The following is a 21156-nucleotide window of genomic DNA, read 5'->3' as shown; positions in this document are numbered from 1 at the left end:
CTCAAATGAAATGCGCAAAAGTCCAGTTCCTTCGAGGCAGGAGATTAGTTGTTAAAGTAACCGTTCTGTATATCAAAGTCGTTATTTCTAAGTAAAGCACTTCTACGTATTTTGAGCGTTTTGCAATTAGCAAGGTTTTGAAATTCAGCATGACATTTCAAAATCATTTCAGCGTGTGAAAGAGTGCAAAACCCCTGCGGAACTCAGCAGACATAGATAAGAAATTATTGTTAAAACGTTGCGAAAAGAGTGAGAGGAAATCCGCCATATTCCTAGAATATGAGATTCATGAAATGAGGAAGTGGGCCCACCTTACGGCACGATAGGTGAGGGAGTGGCCACCTGCCGCCTCCGGCTCGACTAACAGTGTGAGACACAAGCTGTCAGGCCTGGACTCTCCGTGACGAATACCCTAACTCTTTCTGTCAAGCTTTTATCCTAAGAGGAATTCAGTCAGAATCAGGTAAGACACAAGATTAATAGATGTTTGTGTTTATGTCAGCACAGAGATTTCCAACTTCTGCTGAGGTGAGCTGAATAAGCCATTACAACTGATACAAGTGCTTGTAATAGGCTCACATTCATAGAGGTTAAAGCAATAAACCGACAGGCCTGCATTTAAACCATTACATGGGCCTAAAAGTCCAAATTTTCTGTTTAACTGGTTACAAACAACATGTGTTTTTCCATTTTAAAAGATTTTCATTTTTGGTGGGACCATGCAAAATGTGAATCTTGGCTTTCAAGCTTGAATAACTGTATTTTAGTAGTAGTAGTAAGTGCCATTTTCTTGCAGAGAGAGAACTTTGTTCATTATCAAAGCAAGTCTGTGCAGGTGGAGAAGCAGCCAGCTGCATTCCAGCGCCTGGGGTCATGACGTTGCAATATGCAGACCCTCAACACTGTGTAGAGAGCAGGCCTGTCTCAATACCTGCCTGTGTTGACAAGCACCTACCAGGAAATGAGGCTTCTCTATAACTACTGCGCTTTTAGACTTTATAGCATAACTGTGTCTTTATAAGAAAAGAAGTATCTCTTTTCACACTGTACAATACCCAGATTATTTCCACTTGATATACCAGTTATGCAACCATGAGATTTTTATCTCAATAACATCCTTTTTTCAAATTACTTTAGAAAAGAAAATGCAGTCTGATAAAGAGCCATTTCAGTGGCTATAGCATGATATGATTTCTGAGAATTTCTTGCTGACAATTTTCCTGTAATGTCGATACCCACAAACACCATCTGATGACACTTCTGGATGGAACGGATCTTAATACAGTCAAGAGCATGTCAGCATGTCATGACAGATTCTGGCAAAGACAGTGTGTCTTCCATTGCGCCACTGTGCGTTTTACTTAGACAGACAGCAGAGAGACAGTCAAAGTTTGAACCTGTGTAGGAACTATAGCCCGGCCAATACTGGATTTTTGAGGCTGATACTGATATTTGGGCATTTAAAAAATTCAATAACGATATATATCTGCCTACAGTAATTTCTTTACATAAACACAGAAACAAACAATATTTGGATTCGGATCCCTTAGATTTGTATTTTTGTTTTAAAGATTGTGAACAAGATACATAGTGAGCAGGACATTTCACAGTGGACAAACTCTGTAATGGTGACACTGTTTCTAATTTACCTCAAACCTTGTTTGCCACATCTGCACTGCAATTTCTTCTTACTTATCAGCCAACATACAACTAACAGTTATTTTCATTATCAATTGATCTGCCGATTGTTTTCTTAATTAATTGTTTAGTCTTTAAAATGCTAGAAAAAAACGTCATCACATTATTCCAGTAAGCTAAAGTGACATCTTTTAAATATCTTGTTTTGTATGACCAATGGTCCAAAACCTAAAGCTATTCAGTTTACAGTCATATAAAACAGAGAAAAGCGGCAAATCCTCACTACAGAACTTTGGAATGCTTAAAAAAATACTTCAACAATTAATCGATTATGAAAATAGTTATTTTTCTTTCGATCGATGATTAATCGTTAGACATATATACCAATACCGATATATCTGCAGTAAGCTAATATCGGCCGATATATCGGCCTGGCAGATTTATTGGTCTGGCTCTAGTAGGAACTTTCTGAATGGACTGAATATAATTAGCAGCATAACCTTAGTAGCAAGATTGCCTGGCAGCAAGTACATCCAACTAATTTGCATATTGGATACACAGTTGCACATGAATCAAATTGTCATCATTTAAAAGGTTGTTAAACTGTGCAAGAAGCCAAATAATGGAAAAAGTTGGTTTTCAGCAAATAGCTCAGCCCACATGACGAGCGAACAAAAAAGCAGCCTCTGACCATAAGCTTACAGGGTGGTTAACATTTTTTTCACACATTTCCCCAGCTGTGTGCAGTGAGACTTATTACTGTAAGACGTACTGAATTGCAAAACGACTCTAGTCTTCCTGTACAGCCTCCACTTTTTCATAAGTGCGGCCTTGTTGAAGTGCGTTGCTTCTCCACCGGTTGCTGTGGAATTTCATTGTCATTTGTCGTAATTTGTCACCCTGAATCAGTCCCTGTCATTTGCCATGTCATCCCCCCAGTAGATACTGTACATTTCTAACAGAACACAACAGTTCAGAAATGGAAGAACGGCTACAGTGATGTGCAGGAATAACTCCTAATGTAGACAAATGTTTGGGTCCTGAATATTTATATTTATTGTCCCGCTGCAGCGTTTGTCGTGGCTGAGTGTTGAAAGAGTTAGTTCACTCCACCTTGGTCTCAGTTTGTGATAAAAAATCTCCCTCGGGAACAGTTGTTACCATAACAACTCAAGTGCCAGCATGACAGTGTGTGAGAGAAGCAACAACACTGTGAGCTTGGAAAGTGTTGCTTTTATTGACTTAAAAAAAAAAAAAACTAGAGAGCTGTTAAAAACAAGTAGAAGAAAGGAATTCAGGGCTGTCAATAATTTTAATCAGCGTTTTCTTTTGTGTGAGTGCTCTGTCTGCTTGAGAAGACTGCCGCATATAAACTTACATAGAACAATACAGATTAAATTTAATTTTAATATAAATTGGGATTTATACAGTATCTGTAAATATCTGAATCAAGAATAAGTAAATAAGACTATGAATCTGACCAATTATGATTATTTTCACTAACTGATTACTGGTAATTATTCGGTCTACACTATGTTAGAAAATAGTGACAAATGTCCATCAGAATTTCCTGAATTCCAAGGTGACATCTTTAAGTAGCTTGATTTGTCCCACCATCAGTCCAAAACACAAAGATATTTAGTTTAGTGGCTTCACCTGTATTTTTCCTGCTATAACAAGTCAAAATGTCTGCTGTGAAAAAAGCATATTGAGATTTGTTACCCAGCCCTATTTTCACCAGTCCTTCTGTCCATTGTTTTGGGTTTTAGTGTTTAAGTGTTAAAGACTAAAACTAGACATAAATCAAGTCTCACATACTTGTTACCTGAACTAGACTAGAGCTCACAGGGTGTGACTGTGACAGAGAAAACATGCCCTGAGCTTATTTATGATAATTAACATTCATGATTCAGACTCGACTTTATCTTTCCTGTTTCCCCCAGTTTTGTCTGATGTTGTTTTAGATAGCTGACAATTTCAGCTAAAAACCCTTTACTGTAATAAGCCATTTATTGACAACTCATTCCTCATTTCTCTTAGAGTCGTGATACATGCCAACTATTTTGGCACAGCAGATTTTGCAATATTGTCAGAGTAATGTATATGTCACTAGGATCACTCATTGTTTCTTCCATGTGAAGCAAGGAATGTATTTGTGTATCCACAGCCCCACATACTTTAAACCATGGATGTTTTTGTTATTTATTTATTTCTTAGAAGTAATCTTAAACTTCCCCCTCTGCCTCCTCCATCCCCTCTTGTCAGGCCTCCCACACCCAGGTGATGGTGCAACATGCCAGCCGTGCTGCACACTCAGCTTCTCTCTCTTTCCCTTTCTCTCTTTCTCACTACACACACGCACACACACACACACACACACACGCGTGCACACTTACACATGAACACACCCACACTGCCCTGCTGGGGAATTCATGGCCTCAGGCTAACAAAACACAACCCTGTCCAACAGCGGCGGAAAGCCCTGAGAGAAACTAACACAGCTCAGCTCCCTCACAGCAGACTATCAGCATGGAGCTTCATTTATGAGAAAACACGTTGTGACAGCCAAAAGCCACTTTTCTGACAGGCACGAATGTGAGGTGGGTAACCAGCAGAAATCTCTACCTCTATAGCAAGGTGTGTTGTCAAGGTTGTTTTTAAGTATTTAGTTCACTCTTACTGTGTTTGCTGGGTCAACATGCACTCAGTTTGTTTGATTGACAGGGCAGAACATTAATGTGAGGAGTGGAGAGTCAGACTGATGTTTGGGTTCTTAAGGTGAGAGCAGCTCTGGATGTATTTCCCTGATGTTTTATTTGATGCATCAGTAGGTTGCTGCCCTTCTCAATGTCAGATGTAACCTGAAAGTTCAATCAAAGCTTGTGCAGGTTTTCAGCTTTTTCGACCAGTGGAAAGATTTCAGTTGACTGTTTCCAAGCGTGTGGTTGTGGCTGTGACTGTGGTTGTGTGCCAAAGTTCTTTAGTAACCGTCACCGTGTTTGTTTAAAGCTAAGTGGTTGGAGCAGAATCTCCTGTTGCTGGGGTGTATTTCTTATGAGGTATTCATGTCTATTTTAGGAAATAGTCTTTTTTGCTTTCTGCCAAGGTTTAGATGATAAGATCAATACCACTGTCTTGTCTGTACAGTAAATATGTAGCTGGAGCTAGCAGCTGGCTAGCATAGCTTAGCACAAAGAATGGAAACAGGGGGAAACAGCTAGCCTGGCTCTGTCCAAAGGTAACAAAATTCACCTACTAGCGCCTCTAAAGCTTACTACTGTAGAAGCTGTATCTTTTTTGTTTAATACATTACAAAAACCGAAGTTTAAAAACTACCCCATGGCAACTCCAGGAAGTTACTGCACTCAGTCTTGAAATAGTCTGGTACATAACCCCCCTTAAAACCACAAATTGTCGTTATACTTTTCAGCTTTTGTACGTATTAAACAAACGTGATGCAGTGTGTTACATAGTGAGCTTCTGAGGTGCTGGTAGGCAGATATCATTAGCTTCAGACAGAGCCAGGCTAGCTGTTTCCCCTGTTTCCAGTTTATATGCCAAGCTAAGCTAGCCATCTCCTGGCGCTAGCTTAAGATAAGCCTTATTGATCCCCCATTTGGGAAATTCAGTTGTTGCAGCAGCACAAAGAGACACAGAAATAAGTACAGATATATAGGGAAATATAAAAAATAAATAGTAAGAGCTATATAAAACGAGAATAAGAATAGAAGTAAAAAAAGGAAACTATACAAGAGCAATTCAAGACAAAGTTACAAGGTAAAGTGATGTGAATGGTGTGAATTAATAGCAGCAAGTCTAGTGTATATGTAAACAGCATACACCAGACTAATATATAATGTGATTAAGTGATGATACTTAGTGTTTGCTGTATTAATATATAATTATAATAGAAATATAATATAGTATATAATGTAGTAAGAATGCAGTATAACATATATAACATAATATAGTACAGTATAGTATAGTATGGGATATAACATATAGTATGAGGTGCAATGTAATAGTATAACATATATAGTATAGTACAGCAATATAACATAGAATATCAAAAGTAATATGCTATGGTATAGTATGGTATAATATAGTATATTGAACGGACAGATGTGAGAGTGGTATCAATCTTACTTTATCAATCTATCTCTTGGCAAAAAAGCAAGTAAGAGTATTTCCCAAAATGTCAAACAATTTCTTTAAGAAGGACAGCTTCCCTGCTACATTAGGAGTTTTTTTCCCACCCCAATAAACACAGGTTGCATAACGGCCCAGAGCTAAGAAGCTACAACATGTTAGTCACTCTGTTCTTCACTGTTGTTTTAGCAGATTTAAGTGTTGTTTCGGTTTACAGCATTTTGTAGTTTCCCCTTCCACTTTGCATTTTCAATATGTAATGAAATTTAAGTTACATTTGCATTCAGGGAGAAGACAGAATTTCAAGGAGTTTGTAGATTGTTGAAGTAGATGATGCAAGTCTCCACACAGTCACAATTTTGCTTTATGAATCACACAGGCCCTCACTTGAAATCTCGGTTAGGAAGGAATGTAATCAGCGGATCTCAGAATCAAATAATGTGAAACATAGACACCACGTGGCACAAGATCACAGCATCAGTGTGCAGAATAGCATGACTGTAGTATTATGATGAGGCAAGTCAAAGAACGGTGTGTACTCTTGTGTTAAAGACACAGTATTGTCACTACAGACTTTCAGTCAATATATGCAGTTCAATTTTTGCTTTTCCTGGACCATAATCTTGAAAACCAGCACTTTATTATAAACAAAAGGCTGTTCTTTTGCTTTTTTCTAATTTCTCTACCTCAGGATTGAAGATTGCAACCAGTTAAGGATCAAGACATGGATATCTGACTTTTCACTACTCATTTTAAATCTTAATTAAAGTATTTTTCCTTTGTCTGTCGAAAGGATTATGTGGATATGATGGTGCCAACACAACCTTGAGAATGTATGAGGTGATGTCCGGTGACACCCTGTCCTGGAAGGTGCCCAGTCCAAGACAAAGTGAATCAGAGCCCAGCACCGAATTGCACTTCACTGGGAACGGAGGGCCCGTCAAGATCCTCAAAGTGTGCTTCTGCACCAACAACAACTTGGGCAAGAACTTCAAGCTGGTTAAATGTGACAGCTCCTGGCAAATCAGGGTGAGAGTAATCTAAAATAATATGAGGAAGGGAGGTGACACGTTAGAAGACTGTGATAAAGAGGGGAATTTGTTTATCTGAGATTACAAATTCGAAAAAGACCTGTCAAGGTTTAAGTGGTGTTTTGTATTTGAGCCAGAAATCTGTTTTATTTGGCCTCCTTATCGTTCAGGAAAGATAATAAATCATTTATCAGTGCACAAATAATCTTATTCTCTCTTTGAGTGTACAGCAACAGGCAAAAATAAAAGTTTAACATGTTATTTCCAGAGCTTCTTCTCATCAATTTTTATTTGTTAGCCCTTACAAGTAAAGATGAAGCAAGTATCAACCAGAAAGTGCAGTAAATAGCAAGGCTAAAAAGTCATGATAATTTTTTTTTTGGGCGGGGGGGATTGCTCATTCTGTTTCCTTCAGGCCATCATTCGTTCAATTCTGGTCAGCGGTCGACTGGGGCCGAACATCGAACACACGCGATGCTATGGTCTCCTGCTGAAGCACCTGAAGTCAGAAGAACTTCACTGGCTGCATCCAGATCTGACTGTCGGCGAGGTTGAACAACGCTACGAGAGCCATCATGTGGAAGCTGAGTGGAGGTACAGATCGATTACAAGGACGTTGGTATCTGATTTTAACTTGTAGAGTGAGTGTTTGAATGCTGTCTGTTGAGAGACATCTACAGTATTTTGATATTAAAGTATGGCATTTGATATCTGTTTTCTTTTTGAATGCAGGTATGACCTTCGTATCAGATACGTTCCCGTCAATTTCCTGGAAAAATTCAGAGATGACAGATCTACGTTACTGTATTTTTACCAACAGGTAACAAGCTACAGTGTATTTTACTTTTAGCTTTTTGGCTGGTATAGAATTTACTTTTGTCAATGAATATTCTGCAGTAAGAAGTGTTTTCATACCTCATAAGAGAGCAGCTGTCAATGTGTCCAGCATTGTAATGACTTTTTCCTTAACTGGTTTTGTGTTGATAAAGTTTGAGTTTCTGTAGGTGACACTCCTTTTGTTTCAAACAAATCTACCTTCAGTACTGTAAAACAGGGGTTACTAGCCCCTGGGCCATTTGTTACCGGCCCGCTGGAAACCATTTGATTCTGCAGAAAAGCTGAATAATAATTATAAGTATATAATATTATATGTGTAGGCTATTTTGCGGTAATTACCTTGAATTTGGTGCTGTCTGTGTTTCTGCACTTCCTCATCACTCCCTGTCATGCTTCTGACAAAAACACACAAATGATTAACTATAGTAGGTCATAAGTACACAGGTAAGCAGTCTGTCATCAACACCTTTCAGCATTTAGCGGTACATGAAATCTGTGCCGTTGGAAAGTCAATGTAAAAACGGTCCGTGATAGGAAATGAGAAAATAAATATAAATCTATATAAATTTTGCCACCGTATCCAAATGATTTTTACAGTAGTGTTATAGTCCAGTATATCTGATTTCTCTGTTTCTTTATATTACAGGTGCGTAGTGATTACATGCAGTATCATGCCAGTAAGGTCAGTGATGGGATGGCGCTGCAGCTCGGCTGTTTGGAGATCAGGTGAGTCACTGAATTCCTTTCATTCTTTTGCTCTTGCTGGTCAAACTTTTATTTTCACTTGTTTTATTGAGTGCAGTGATAAGGGCTTGATTTATCGTTTAGGATGAAGAACATTTGGTTGTATAGAATTTATTAGTTGCTGAGATGTTTTCTTTTTACTCTGTTTTTTACAGGAGGTTCTATAAAGACATGAATTCAAGGGGTCTAGAGAAGAAATCCAACTTTGAGCTGCTAGAGTAAGTTTTTATTTTCCCTTCATCTTAATCTAACTGTAATTTTGCCGACATGACTTCTCTCAGATGATGACAAATCAAACCCTTTTAAAAGTCCCACTGGATAATGTTAGAAATGCCTTGTAGCAGCTTGACTACCATTTTCTTAGTATACTAAAAGCTGATGACATTTAGAACATATGATTTTTTAATTTGGCAGCAATATTTTAATAAAAAAAACAAAACAATTTTTAATTCCTACTATTTTTTGCTTTACAAATGAAGAAAAGAAGTGGGCCTGGACCTTTTCTTTCCACCACAGATGATTAACAGCATGAAGGTAAACTATCCTAACCATGATTTCAATTCTTAATGACTAGACAACCACTAATTTATTTTCCTTATTTACTACTGGGTGGTTGACCTTCATCAGAGTGTACATAAAAACACTATTTTAAAGGTCCCTATTTGTGTTCCAGCCAAGGCAGCTACGGAAGTTGATCCAGCAAACGTTTCAACAGTACGCAACACTCAAGGAGGACGACTGTATGGTCAAGTTTTTTGAGACCTTCAAAGATTTCAGCAATTTTGATGAAGAGGTTTTCCCATGTGAACTAGTGGTGAGTAGCAACATTATGTTCAGCGTGATACTGAGCAACGAAAGGTCTCTTCCCCTAAATCCTATGATAGTCACGGTTCTAAACATCCGGAGCTTAGTCTGCTCTTGTTCACATTAATATTGCAAACATTTAACCACTCTCACTTCTCAACAGCAAGGTTGGAGTCTGTCAGTGGAGTTGGTCATCGGTGGGAGGGGAATTCGCCAACGCACACAGAAGGATTCAGCGGTAAGCATTGTGAAGATTTAGGTATTACTTGAGATGGCTTTGACCATTTTTGGGCTTTCATATTACATTTTGTTGTGTTATATATCTTATCTATCTAGCCTAGTTCCAGCATTTTTGTTATAGAAGGAATAGAAGATGGATACCACTCTCATGTCTGTATGGTAAATACAAAGCTACAGCTGGTTAGCATAGCTTAGCATAAAGACTGGAAACAGGGAGAAACAGCTAGCCTGGCTCTGAGGAAACAAAATCCACTTACCAGCACCTTTAAAGCTCAATAATAAGTGACTGAAGTCTCCCCTGGTTGACTGGCAACTGCTCTCGGCCAAAAAATAGTCCGGCACATAACTCCCTGTAAAACCACAACTTGCCATTTTTACTCTTCAATTTTTGTACAGATGAAACAAACTAGATACGTGTGACTTAGTGAGATTTAGTGGTGCTGGTAGGAGGATTTTGTGACATTTGGACAGAGCCAGGCTAGCTGTTCCCCTTTGTTTCTCTGTTGCTAAGCTAAACTAACTAGTATTTCAAGTCAAGACATATTTTGCAAAGAAACTGGTTCATATCTCTTGACCTTGTTAACAGCCATCAGTGGATGCTGCATCATTATATATCTAACACAGTTTGTCAAATGTAATCAGCCCCATCATAATTTCACTTATTGTATTCCTCTTTTTGTGCCTCAGCCTGTTTTTCTAGCCGACTTCAAACAGATCAAGAAAGTACAATGCTTATCTCAGGGCGACAGCAAGGCTCTCGTGAACTTCGACATAGTGGGGGCCAGACAAGTAAGTACCACAACAACACTATCTACCTATTGTACAATATTACTTTGTTCAGAATCAGAATAGCTAAAATTAGTAAGTACATTTACTATAGAGAGCGTTTGCGCAGGAAATTTGACTCGGTACATGTGCTCACATTGTCATATCCTTTTTTTGTTCTTTCTGATAGCGTCTATCGATCAATGTGGCCACGGTCCCTATGGCAGAGAACATGATGGACCTTATTGACGGATACTGCCGCTTGGAAAATGACACAGATGATACTGTCATCTACCGACCCAATAGAGGTGTGTATGAATGTGGTTAAAGCTCCACGTATGCGTGAATATGTTATTTTGAAGGTTGGAGCATAGTTGGATGCCTTAAAAGCTGCACGGAAGGCTTTTAAAATGTATTATTTAAACTTAATTGGAATTATCATAACTAATTTCTATCCTAGATGCCAATGCACGGAATTCCCTACCTGAGATTCCTACAGGGTGAGCGGATTTTGGCTGTTTTACAACTTTGAATGATTTGTGCCCTCTGTCGGCCCCAGTGTAGTCCAAGCTGAACTCATTCCTTTTTTGGTTGTAATATGAAATGAAAAAATAGAGTTATTGATGAGAAAGGCTATTTTATTGAATCATTCTGTCAGCGCTCTAAGGAGCCATAACTTTAAAATGTATGACCGGGGCCTTCTCGCATCCTGTCTTTTCTCTGCAGCAGCACAGACTCTGGATCGACCAGACACAGTATGGGTGAGTTGACAGTTTACATAGATTTACATAACCTTTATGTATAATGCAATACATAGCATGTTCATTTCCAATTTTAAAAGCTACACCTTTATGTCACTATCTTACAAAAACAAGTAACAGCATATTGATAGAAGCGGTGAGGTTATGATCAAGAAAATTTCTTATTTTTTTTGTATTCAGGGTCAGATATCTATTGTGAGATTCTCGATGAAAGGCCGAAATCAGGTTTGTTGAAAGTTTGAATTCACGTCTTTTGCAGAATTGTAACTGTGGGAAGTTACTTTTGAACTTTCATAAATTTAAATCTTGTTCTGTAGTTGTTAAGTACGGGATCAACCGCAATGACATCGTTCTCGGACGAATCCTTGGTGAGGGGTTTTTCGGGGAAGTCTACGATGGAGTTTACAAAAAAGCTGTAAGTGTATCTTCCTAGTTGAAGTATATTTATACTAACAGCAAAAAGGATTGAAAAAACTATAAAACTATCTATAAACTAACTATGGACTTAGTTGGAGAAATATAGATTAATAAAATATTTGTGACCATGAGTCACAATTGCACTATATAGTTACAGAATATAAAACCTTCTTAACTGCTAAAGTTGATTTGCATTACATGTATAGTAGTTCTGCAACAAAAAATTATTTTCATTATCGATGAATTGTTTGGTCTATAAATTGTCAGAAAATAGTGAAAACCGCCTGTCACAATTATCTAAAGCCAAAGTTAAGGTCTTCAGATTGCTTGTTTTGTCCGACCAACAGTCCAAAACCCAAAAAATACCAGTTTATAGCTGAGTGAGTCCCCAGGTTGATTCCTGGTTTGCTGCATGTCATTCCCCTACATTTCCCCACATTCCCTGTTTTTCTCCACTATCACTATCAAATAAAGGCATAAAATGCCCAAGAAAATAATCTTAAATTTATTTATTTATTTTTTATTTTGCAAAAGTTTAGTAAGTAAGTTTTTGCTTGAAAAATGACTTAAACGATTAATGGATTATTAAAATAGTTGCTGATAAATTTTCTGTCGATCGATTCATCGACTAATCGTTTGAGCTCTAAAGTATAGTATGTTCACTTTACAGATACAAACAGGCTACAGTGTGTACAGAATGTGCTGTTTGCATAAATGCTCTCCCTAGTTTTCATTAAAATGTTTACAACATCACTGTGTCTTTTTCGGTTGTTGATTTAACAGAATGGCGAAAGGGTTAATGTGGCAGTGAAGACCTGCAAAGACTGTTCACCTGACGTGATGGAGAAGTTCATGAGCGAAGCAGGTTATTAGAACAATGTGTAGAAAATAATAAGAGAACTGTGATAACAATAACTATGACAATAACATTCAAATGTGAACTTTGTGTATTTACCAGTAATTATGAAGAACCTCAATCATCAGCACATTGTCAAACTGATTGGAATCATAGAGGAGGATCCTGTGTGGATTGTCATGGAGCTTTATCAGTATGGAGAGGTTAGTGCCAATCTTAATTTCTTGATTTGTTTTTCGATTTTAATGCAGCCATACTCTGTAATTGATGTGTTTTTAGAATGAGAGTACATTACACTGCTCCACAGGATTCACACAAAAAACGACTGCAGCCCACTGAAATCTCGCACAGTTCTGGCATGAGTCATGTCTGATCGTGTTGCAGCTAGCTTTGTGCATCTCAGCACGGCAGAAAGAGTGACAGAGATACTGTAAGTGAATTCCTGTCTTACTTAAACGTTGACATTCTTGCAGCTTGGGAACTACCTAACTCAGAACCAGAACAAGCTGACAAATACAACGCTGGTGCTGTTCAGCCTGCAGATCTGCAAAGCTCTCGTCTACCTCGAAGGGGTCAACATGGTACACAGGTGAGAGACCCCTTTTCTTTTATTTTTTTTGTTATCCAGGAAGTGCAGATACTGCTGTTGTCTTTTGTCTATGCTGATTTTATCACAGGGGAAATTGCTAACAAAGAACATATGCACTTTTAAATTTCTTATCCTGGCTTGAAAAAAAACTATCAAATAATAGTCATGACTCATAATCAGTTGTACAATCAACTGAAAAATCTTCTGTAAATTGATGGAGCCATATTGTAACATATGTATGTAAACATGTAACAGTACAAAACTAGCTGTTGAGTCCCCTAAAAGCAAGGCCAGCTAACCCATACTGATTTTGTATGTAGTGATAATGTTTGTACAGTATGTCTGTGCTAAAACTGTCATCATTTCCTTAAGTAGGAGTAATAGGTATTTTATATAATAAATTAGTTGCTTTATTACTGTCATAAGAAAAGAGGCACAACCTGTAATGTTCTGGGACAATCATGCAGAGTTACATTATGTTGTTGAAATAATTCGACAAATCTGAGATCTCATCAGATTTCCTATGATTTAGTGCACAGTGTTATTACACAGGGATGATGAAGAAAAAGGGCAAGTTGACAGTCCTGTCAGTAGATATAGCTAGAAAAATAACATCTGCATCTGAATGGAAAGTGGAGTCATATAAGGTAGTGACAATAGCAAACCTTTTTTATTTAAACTAAGACATAACATTACAGAAAGTTGATGTGAGATGCCAGAAAAACGCACTTCACTTAGTTGTTTCTGCAGAATGTTATTAGCAGTTGCAGGCAGCAAAGCCGCTCGTGGACTCAATCTCCTGTGAAGAAAAAACACAAATAAAAGGAAATTAGTTTCTGCCTGTGTGGAAAATGCAAACAATCCCTTTGTATTATTTTCTGCTGCAGTCGTGGCAGCACTGCAGTAATCCAGAGGCAAATTCAGGTCAATCAGTGAGGGCTTAAGGTAATTTACGACACTGTGCTCTGCCCATAACAGACAGACGGGTTGCCAGTTGAGTGATAAGATCCACATCAAGTTACTCTACAAATTCTGCTTGTATTATCTTCATCTCCATTTGTACCTTCATAAACCCTAACCTTTCCTTCTGTCTTATTGGTGTTTTGTCACAGAGACATTGCGGTTCGGAACGTGTTAGTCGCCAGTCCAGACTGTGTGAAGCTCGGAGACTTTGGCCTGTCGAGATACATTGAGAATGAAGAATACTACAAAGGTAAGAGAGGCACTTAGGAAAATAAAAGCTGATTTGACTCTCAGCCACCTAATTGTATAATTCCTGATACATTTCACATTTTGTCAGATTTAAGCGAATCACAGAAAAAAATAAGTACTATACACATATTCTTGTCAAAATAGACAGACTAGTAAAGAGGAAACATAACACACACCTCTTTATATTCCTCTTCAAACATGAGAAATGCTGACCACAAAATACCAGCGTCTCCCATTTGTTTGCAGCGTCTGTTACCCGGTTGCCAATCAAGTGGATGGCCCCAGAATCCATCAACTTTAGACGTTTCACCACAGCCAGTGATGTGTGGATGTTTGGTGAGCTTGTGATACATTAACATACAGTACAACAGCTCAGTGCAAAGACATTCAAGGGGTTCGGGGCACAAGACAGGAAAGCACACTCCCTCACGCATGACAAAAGGCATGTGGCTGGTTAACTCAAACAAGCACTGCATGATTTTATGAATGGTAAAAATGATTTGAACTGATATCAGAGCTACATGGAGGACTTATGTCTTCCTTAGGGGCAAACAGGGATGATGGGAAATCACTTTATATATGTTTGTATAGAGCATGTACAGGGTCTCCTAATTACATGATTCAATAATCAAGTTACGGTATCATCTGTTATCACCTGTATCTCTACCTGTCTTCACTCTCAAACCAAATCAGGACCATCTCCCGTCCACTTCATAGCCACACTGTGATGGTCTTCTCTGGTGCATTTCACACCAATAGACTTATCACAATCAAATAGTTCACAATAAACATCTTAGATCTAGCTCCCCATGTGTATTTACTTCTATTTTTTTTTTTTTTTTTTTTACAGTTGTCAGGCCCAAAAATTATAATGTTGGCCTGTGATGATGGATGATTTGTTTAGACACCCTCACATTTTTGCCCAAGAGAGAGAAAAGTAAACAAGGCATAACAAACTTAATGCTCCTTATTATTAATATGCCAAAGGTAATAATACTGGCTTGTATTTGGGAAATACAAGGTGACAACTGACTATTTGGATATTCTCCCCTAAAGCAAAACATTTTCTGGAACGTAACCAAACGATCTATACTTTCTGTTTTCAAGGCATAGAACTACTATAAACAAGATAGCAATCTGAATGCACTGCTTTTGAAGCAGGAAACATATTGTATACATAAATTAAACATATTATTGCCACATGGCTAGATCTCAAGTGGTTTTTTATGAACAAAATTTATTTGATTGTTATAAGTCTATACATATAATGTAGTAATACGTAAGTGTAATACACTTGAGACTGACTTATTGTGTGGATTCTCTGGGAGGTGTGAATCGAAGCGTGCAGTGCTGTTAAAATATTAATATAGAAGGCATGAAGTTTGTGTGTGGTTTTCCTTCTTTAATTATTCATAGTTTCATTCCCAACAGCACCAGCACAATTACATTGAAGCTGTAGTGCTTTTTAATGTTGTTTTTATGGAAAAAAGTTGTGCGTTGCTTCACTGTCTTCACTTGTGTTCATGACCACGCAGGTCTCCATGCTGCTATTTGTCTGTCTGCTGCTGAAAACCAGTTCAATTGTGCCACAGAATCATCCTTAATGCTTTCTAGCTGAATCATAGACTTTATGATGAATAATAAATAACAGTAAGCATGTATCTAAGCATTTGTTTCTCTGTTTGCATTCCTTGATAGCTGTATGTATGTGGGAGATAATGAGTTGTGGGAAGCAGCCGTTTTTCTGGCTTGAGAACAGAGACGTAATCAACCAACTGGAGCAGGGAATCAGGCTGCCCAAGCCAGACGACTGCCCTCCTGCCCTCTACTCACTCATGACCCGCTGCTGGTCCTACGACCCCAGAGAGAGACCCAATTTCACTGAGCTGGTGGTCAAGATCAGGTATTTCTTTATTAAAAATAAAAAAGAGCTCTACTCTCACAAAATGACTGGTTGTACGGAATGAACTGAATGAAAGGGTTTAGCCTTTAACTAAGGCCCAGATAGTGGAGCTAGTTGGTTAGGATGATGAAATCAGAACACATTCACAAGTTGGATCTACGCCGATGACCTTTCTGTCATAAGTTTCCACCCAGTATTGATGTATGACGAAATAACCCACTACAGTTCATATAAATAAATGTTTATGTTTTTCTCATTAGTAAATGTTTTGCGACTCTCAATTGCCAATTTCTGTTGACACATGAACAACAAGGAAAAAGGCCTCACAATGCTGGTTTCGCTGTTTTATTGTAGCCTTTGCAAAGATGAAATTGTCTTAATTTAATGTATTAATCCATGTTAATTAATCCTAAATTCAATATAGAATAAGTTAGATTCGTTGATCTCTTGTTAGCTTTTAAATTGTAAAAACGAAGATGGGAGAACAAATATTGAAGATCAGCAGTGCACTGAATTCAACCAATCCGTTTGAAATGATTTAGTGCAGTATGTAGCCCATTAGGTGTGTTTTTGTACCTCTCTCACTAAGACATGATATAACTTGTTGTCTAAAATCTGTCAGCGATGTCCACAAGATGGAGAAGGAGCAGGAAGTGGAGAGAGAGCGGGACAGAGCGCGCTCCACAAAATTATTCGACACCAAGCTCAACTTTCACGATCCTCCTCCCAAGGTATGAATCTGTCAAATTTGTTGCATGTTACAAAATAGCAGATTATTCAAATTGAATGCATGTACTTGTGCATGTTTTATTGCATCTTTTCAATATTTACTGTAGCCTTCAAGAATGAAACCAGGGCGGTTTGGGAACATGCTCAACATTGGTCTACACATTCAGGTACAGTAGTGCACCCAAGTAACCTCTAAAGATGCCTGTTTCCCCCAAGATGACAGGCTTTACTTCAAAAAGATTTTTATCTAAGTGATGTGTGTATGTGTGTGTGTGTCTGTGCAGCTGAACGAGGCTTTGTGTGCCAGCTCACCTGACCTGGCCAGCCCATGTGATTATCAGTCCCCTGTCGACTCCATGAGCACTCTTCCATTGCCAATCAGGTCCCCTCGCCATCGAAGCATGGGGGTAAGAAAGACTCAGCTTTGTGTGTGTCCTTCAGTTTTCTTATATTTGAGGTCACATGTTCAAATGTTGATAAACCTGTCGTACTAAAACGCTACATGTAAGTTAAAAATGAATGCATTAAGAGACCAAAAAAGACTTTGTGTTCTGTTATACTTCCCTCGATTGTAGGAGGAGGAGTTTCTCCGATTGGAACCAAACAGCAAGGAGGACGCCCAGCGCCTGTGGCAGAAGGAGAGACATCACATGCAGGACACTCTCCGCCAGCAGAAAGAGCAGATGATGGAGGATAAAAAGTGGCTGAAGAAGGAGGAGAGACTCCTGGTGGGAAACAGAGCATCATTAACTTTTGTCAACCCCCTCTCTGTGTCCCCCCGCTTCCGAATTTATTGTGGCCCTGGAGGCATCATTAAACAATATCAACCCACTCGTTCACTCTCGACGCCCTGCTAGTCTTAAATTGAATGTTCCACTGAGAACTGTTCCAAACAGGGGGTCCATGTCTATATTCTATTAAATGAACCTGCCTATTCTTTTGCAGGACCCCATGGGACCAGAGGACATTGCCAGCCCAGTGGTAGGTGCATATCCAAACTTTGATTTTAGAGTCAGATTAAAGAAAAATCTACTTTAAAACGTGTTAACCAAACAGCTTTTGGCAATGTAGCTGACATTTCTGAGCCCAGACCTAATGTAGTGACCAAATGTAGTCAGCATGATGTCACACAACATGTGCTAGTTTGTGTAGTCTGTTGTGTTGTGTAAATATTTCGAGTGCAGCTACTATGGAGTTAGAAAACATGTTTTTCAGCTACCTAAAAGCGACTGTAAAGTAAGCTTGATTATTTAAATTGGTAATCAAACCAGTGAAAGTGGAATGATGACAGCTTGTGATCACTTTAAAAGGGAAAAACTGACAATTGACAACATATATTTCTTTATATATTTAATTAAGAAATATAACACTGATATAATATTAATACATATAATATTTGCTATATTTAAATATACATTTAAATAATACAATAGCATATGATCTCCTCCAGTGATCATAAATACATTAATTGATGCACTTTTATGTATTTACAACAATCCAATACAATCATAACTCAGACAAATGCAAAAACTTCACATATTTGTTCTTTGGGGTTATCAAAAGGTATTCTGGGAAATATAGGACACCACCAACCGAAGTACAGGAGGCACATTTAGTGGACACGACTCATTAAAGTGTATCTGTATCGTTTCCTTAGGAGGAATCTAAATAATATCTAAGAAAAAATTCAGTTGAAATGCTGTTCACTAAGATTACCTTTGTGCATTATTGTCTATAGATTTTGTGAGCTACTGAAAATCTTCACAGTGACAAGTACAGACAGGATGTTTTTGTATTTTCTTGTCCTCATGAGATTTATCTTTTATTCTTTTTAGTCCCCTGAAGCTGAGGCGGAGAATGGTAAGTGCTTAAATGAAATTCACATTTCATTCTGAATACTATTATTCCTCTCTCTCTCAATCCTCCTGTCTGTCTTTTCTCTTCTCTTTCTCTGTCTCTCATATTGTTCATCTTTCTGCCCTGCAGCACCTCCAGAGAAGCCCCCACGTCTCACAGCACAGGTAATTATATCAATTCATTTTTGTATTGTAATATTTTTACCACTGAAAACACCATTTTACTTTATTAGCTTTGATTTTCAGATAAAAAAGAATTTATAATGAACTCAGTCATCTCAAAAAAGTAAAGTTACACTTTAGTTGAAAGGGAACTGATGCCACTACGCATTTAAAATAGTGTCCAGTGATCCTTTGTGTAAACTAATGAGGTATGAAGTATTTTAATTATTAAAACACATTATTCCCTCTTACTCAGCCTGCGCCCACAGCTGAGCTGGACCGCTCTGACGACAAAGTGTATCACTCCGTCATGAACCTGGTCAAAGTTGTTGTCCAACTCAAGAATGACATCACCGAACTGCAACCGGAAAAATATATCACTCTTGTCCAGGTACGCTGAGACAAATTTCTGTTTTTCACTTCAGTTTTACAGTTTGTTGCTGCTTTAGATGAAAATTTAAGGTGCATGAGTTGAGTCATACAGCTGATTAATTCCCTGCATTGATCTCTGCCCGCAGTCTGTGGGGATGGCTTTACGAGATCTGATTCGCAGCGTGGATGACATACTGCCCACCTTACACAAGTCTGTCAGGACTGAGGTACAGTACATTGTCTGCAGCTTGTTTGTTGTTTTCTCATCTCCTTACTCCCCTTCTTTATTGATTTTTATTTTTTTTTTACCCCCAAGCTGTCCCTGCTGCTTGTCCCTGTAACAAAAAGTGACAGAACTCCTCTTCAAACACAAAGAAGCAAAGAGAAAATGATCATTTCATGTTTACTCTTCTGGCAGAGGACACAAAATCCATAGCTTGCATATTAGAGAAGTTTCTACAAAGCTATATTTATCAATTTATCAAACAGGGTACAAAAAAAAAGTTAAATTTGATGCATTTCTTGCTTTCTTCAAACACCAGCTGATATGTGCACAGGGGGTCAACAAATGTTCATAAAGGACCATATATGTGCTGTATGGACAAAATAATATGAACAGCTGACAATGTAATGCAGTTGAGTTGAATCAAAATGTCTTCCATAAAAAAAGCCAACAGTGCCCATCCAAAAAAGTCATCCATTATGTTTGTTTACCGTCCCCACAGATCGAGGGCACCCAGAAACTGCTAAACAACGACATGGCGGAGCTGATCAGCAAAATGCGGCTGGCCCAGCAGAATGCCATCACCTCTTTGAGGGAGGAGTGTAAGAAACAGATGCTGACTGCAGCTCACTCTCTGGCTATGGACAGCAAGAACATGTTGGATGCTGTGGACCAAGCCAGAGTCAGGGCCAACTTAGCCAAGCCAGTGGCCCCATAGTGGACTGTAAACTCTCTTATTCAGTTTACATATCAAGCTTAAATCAGACTTCTTCACATCTGTCGGTCAGAAATAACATTTGCACGCAGTCGAACATTTTTATTGTGATCAAACTGCTTAAAATAAGGCTGTGGCAGTTCTTCGGGGTCGTCATACCTGTAAATGTGTGTTGTTAAGTTTAAATATAATGCCACAACTCAGTGGATATGGACAACTCTGAAAAAAGTGGATGTGTATGCTTACCAAGGTAGTATGTATACTGAAATTGATGATGATCTTTTGGCATTATATTTAGGATGCAAACTTCATTTAATGTAAACCGTTCTCATTTGTGATTGGTGAGTTATTGACTTAATTATCTGCTCTGAAATGGAATTATCCTTGTAAATATAAAATGTGTCTTATGACAAGTACAATACTAAAAAGAGTATAACTTTGAAAGATTTCCACGTGAGGTTTTACCGCAGAGAAAAAGAAAAAATAATGTAGTGCAAATTAAAGTAAATAGTTTACTCTTTCAAACCTGTCAATAGTAACCTGAGTGAAATGTAAAGATGACAAACCTTAAAGGTTAGTCAGTCATTCAGCTGTTCATAAGTGTTAGATCTATACAGTGCATATCTCAAGTTTAAATATGATGCATTATGTTAAAATTCTGAGATGAAGACAACAATGGTATGGATAGTGGATTGTGGATTCAACCTGAAAGAGTCAAAGGTTTTTGTATTAAGTCTGTTATTATTATAAAATATGCAAATCAAGTGATATAAAAATAAATATCATGACCTATACTACTGTACATTAATGCCTGTTTATTGAAACATATATCTTGTTGCTGTTGAGTATTTAAATCTTAGATGTTCTGCATTTCCTCTTATTGTTGTATGGCTGTTGAATTGGTTTGCAATATATTGTACAGTTGCCTTCATTTTGTCCCCCCTGCAGTACTATAGCATTGTGTTTCAACATACGGTACATAAACATATTGACATGGTAGAAATACTTAAGTAGACTTGGTTCTTCTTTATTCTATGACTCACTGTTTCTTATAAAAGGCTACTTTTGTGTGTTACAGTGACATTAATAACTAATGTCAGGGTGAAATGTCTCTTTAATTAGGTAAACTGTACAACAGAGGGATGTAGGAACA

At 38.0% G+C, this 21156-nt stretch overlaps 1 protein-coding gene across 4 annotated transcripts; it reads left to right on the top strand.

The window, feature by feature from the left end:
• The first annotated feature begins 262 nt into the window (after positions 1-262).
• ptk2bb (protein tyrosine kinase 2 beta, b) lies at positions 263-20797 on the top strand. 4 transcript variants are annotated; one of them, XM_044169568.1, is made up of 31 exons: positions 268-463; positions 6581-6816; positions 7234-7412; positions 7551-7638; positions 8302-8381; positions 8555-8617; positions 8879-8933; positions 9073-9213; positions 9367-9441; positions 10131-10232; positions 10399-10516; positions 10669-10708; positions 10938-10969; positions 11150-11194; positions 11287-11384; positions 12170-12251; positions 12345-12445; positions 12716-12831; positions 13944-14044; positions 14290-14379; positions 15742-15946; positions 16569-16677; positions 16783-16842; positions 16960-17082; positions 17251-17403; positions 17621-17656; positions 18511-18535; positions 18662-18696; positions 18950-19084; positions 19212-19292; positions 19791-20797. In XM_044169568.1, exons 2-31 carry the CDS (start codon positions 6619-6621, stop codon positions 20004-20006), a joined length of 2982 nt encoding a protein of 993 aa, XP_044025503.1. In that variant the 5' UTR covers positions 268-463; positions 6581-6618; the 3' UTR covers positions 20007-20797. The 4 variants fall into 4 exon arrangements, with proteins under 4 accessions (XP_044025504.1, XP_044025503.1, XP_044025500.1 ...); XM_044169565.1 differs by having other exon boundaries at positions 270-463; positions 10935-10969; XM_044169566.1 differs by lacking the exon at positions 268-463 and adding an exon at positions 4094-4238 and having other exon boundaries at positions 10935-10969.
• Positions 20798-21156: the final 359 nt, after the last annotated feature.

The sequence above is a fragment of the Siniperca chuatsi genome, linkage group LG16 (assembly GCF_020085105.1).
Source record: "Siniperca chuatsi isolate FFG_IHB_CAS linkage group LG16, ASM2008510v1, whole genome shotgun sequence".
Taxonomy (NCBI): Eukaryota; Metazoa; Chordata; class Actinopteri; order Centrarchiformes; family Sinipercidae; genus Siniperca; species Siniperca chuatsi.
Note: the sequence above shows the minus strand (reverse complement) of the source record. Positions and strands in the feature narration are given on the sequence as shown.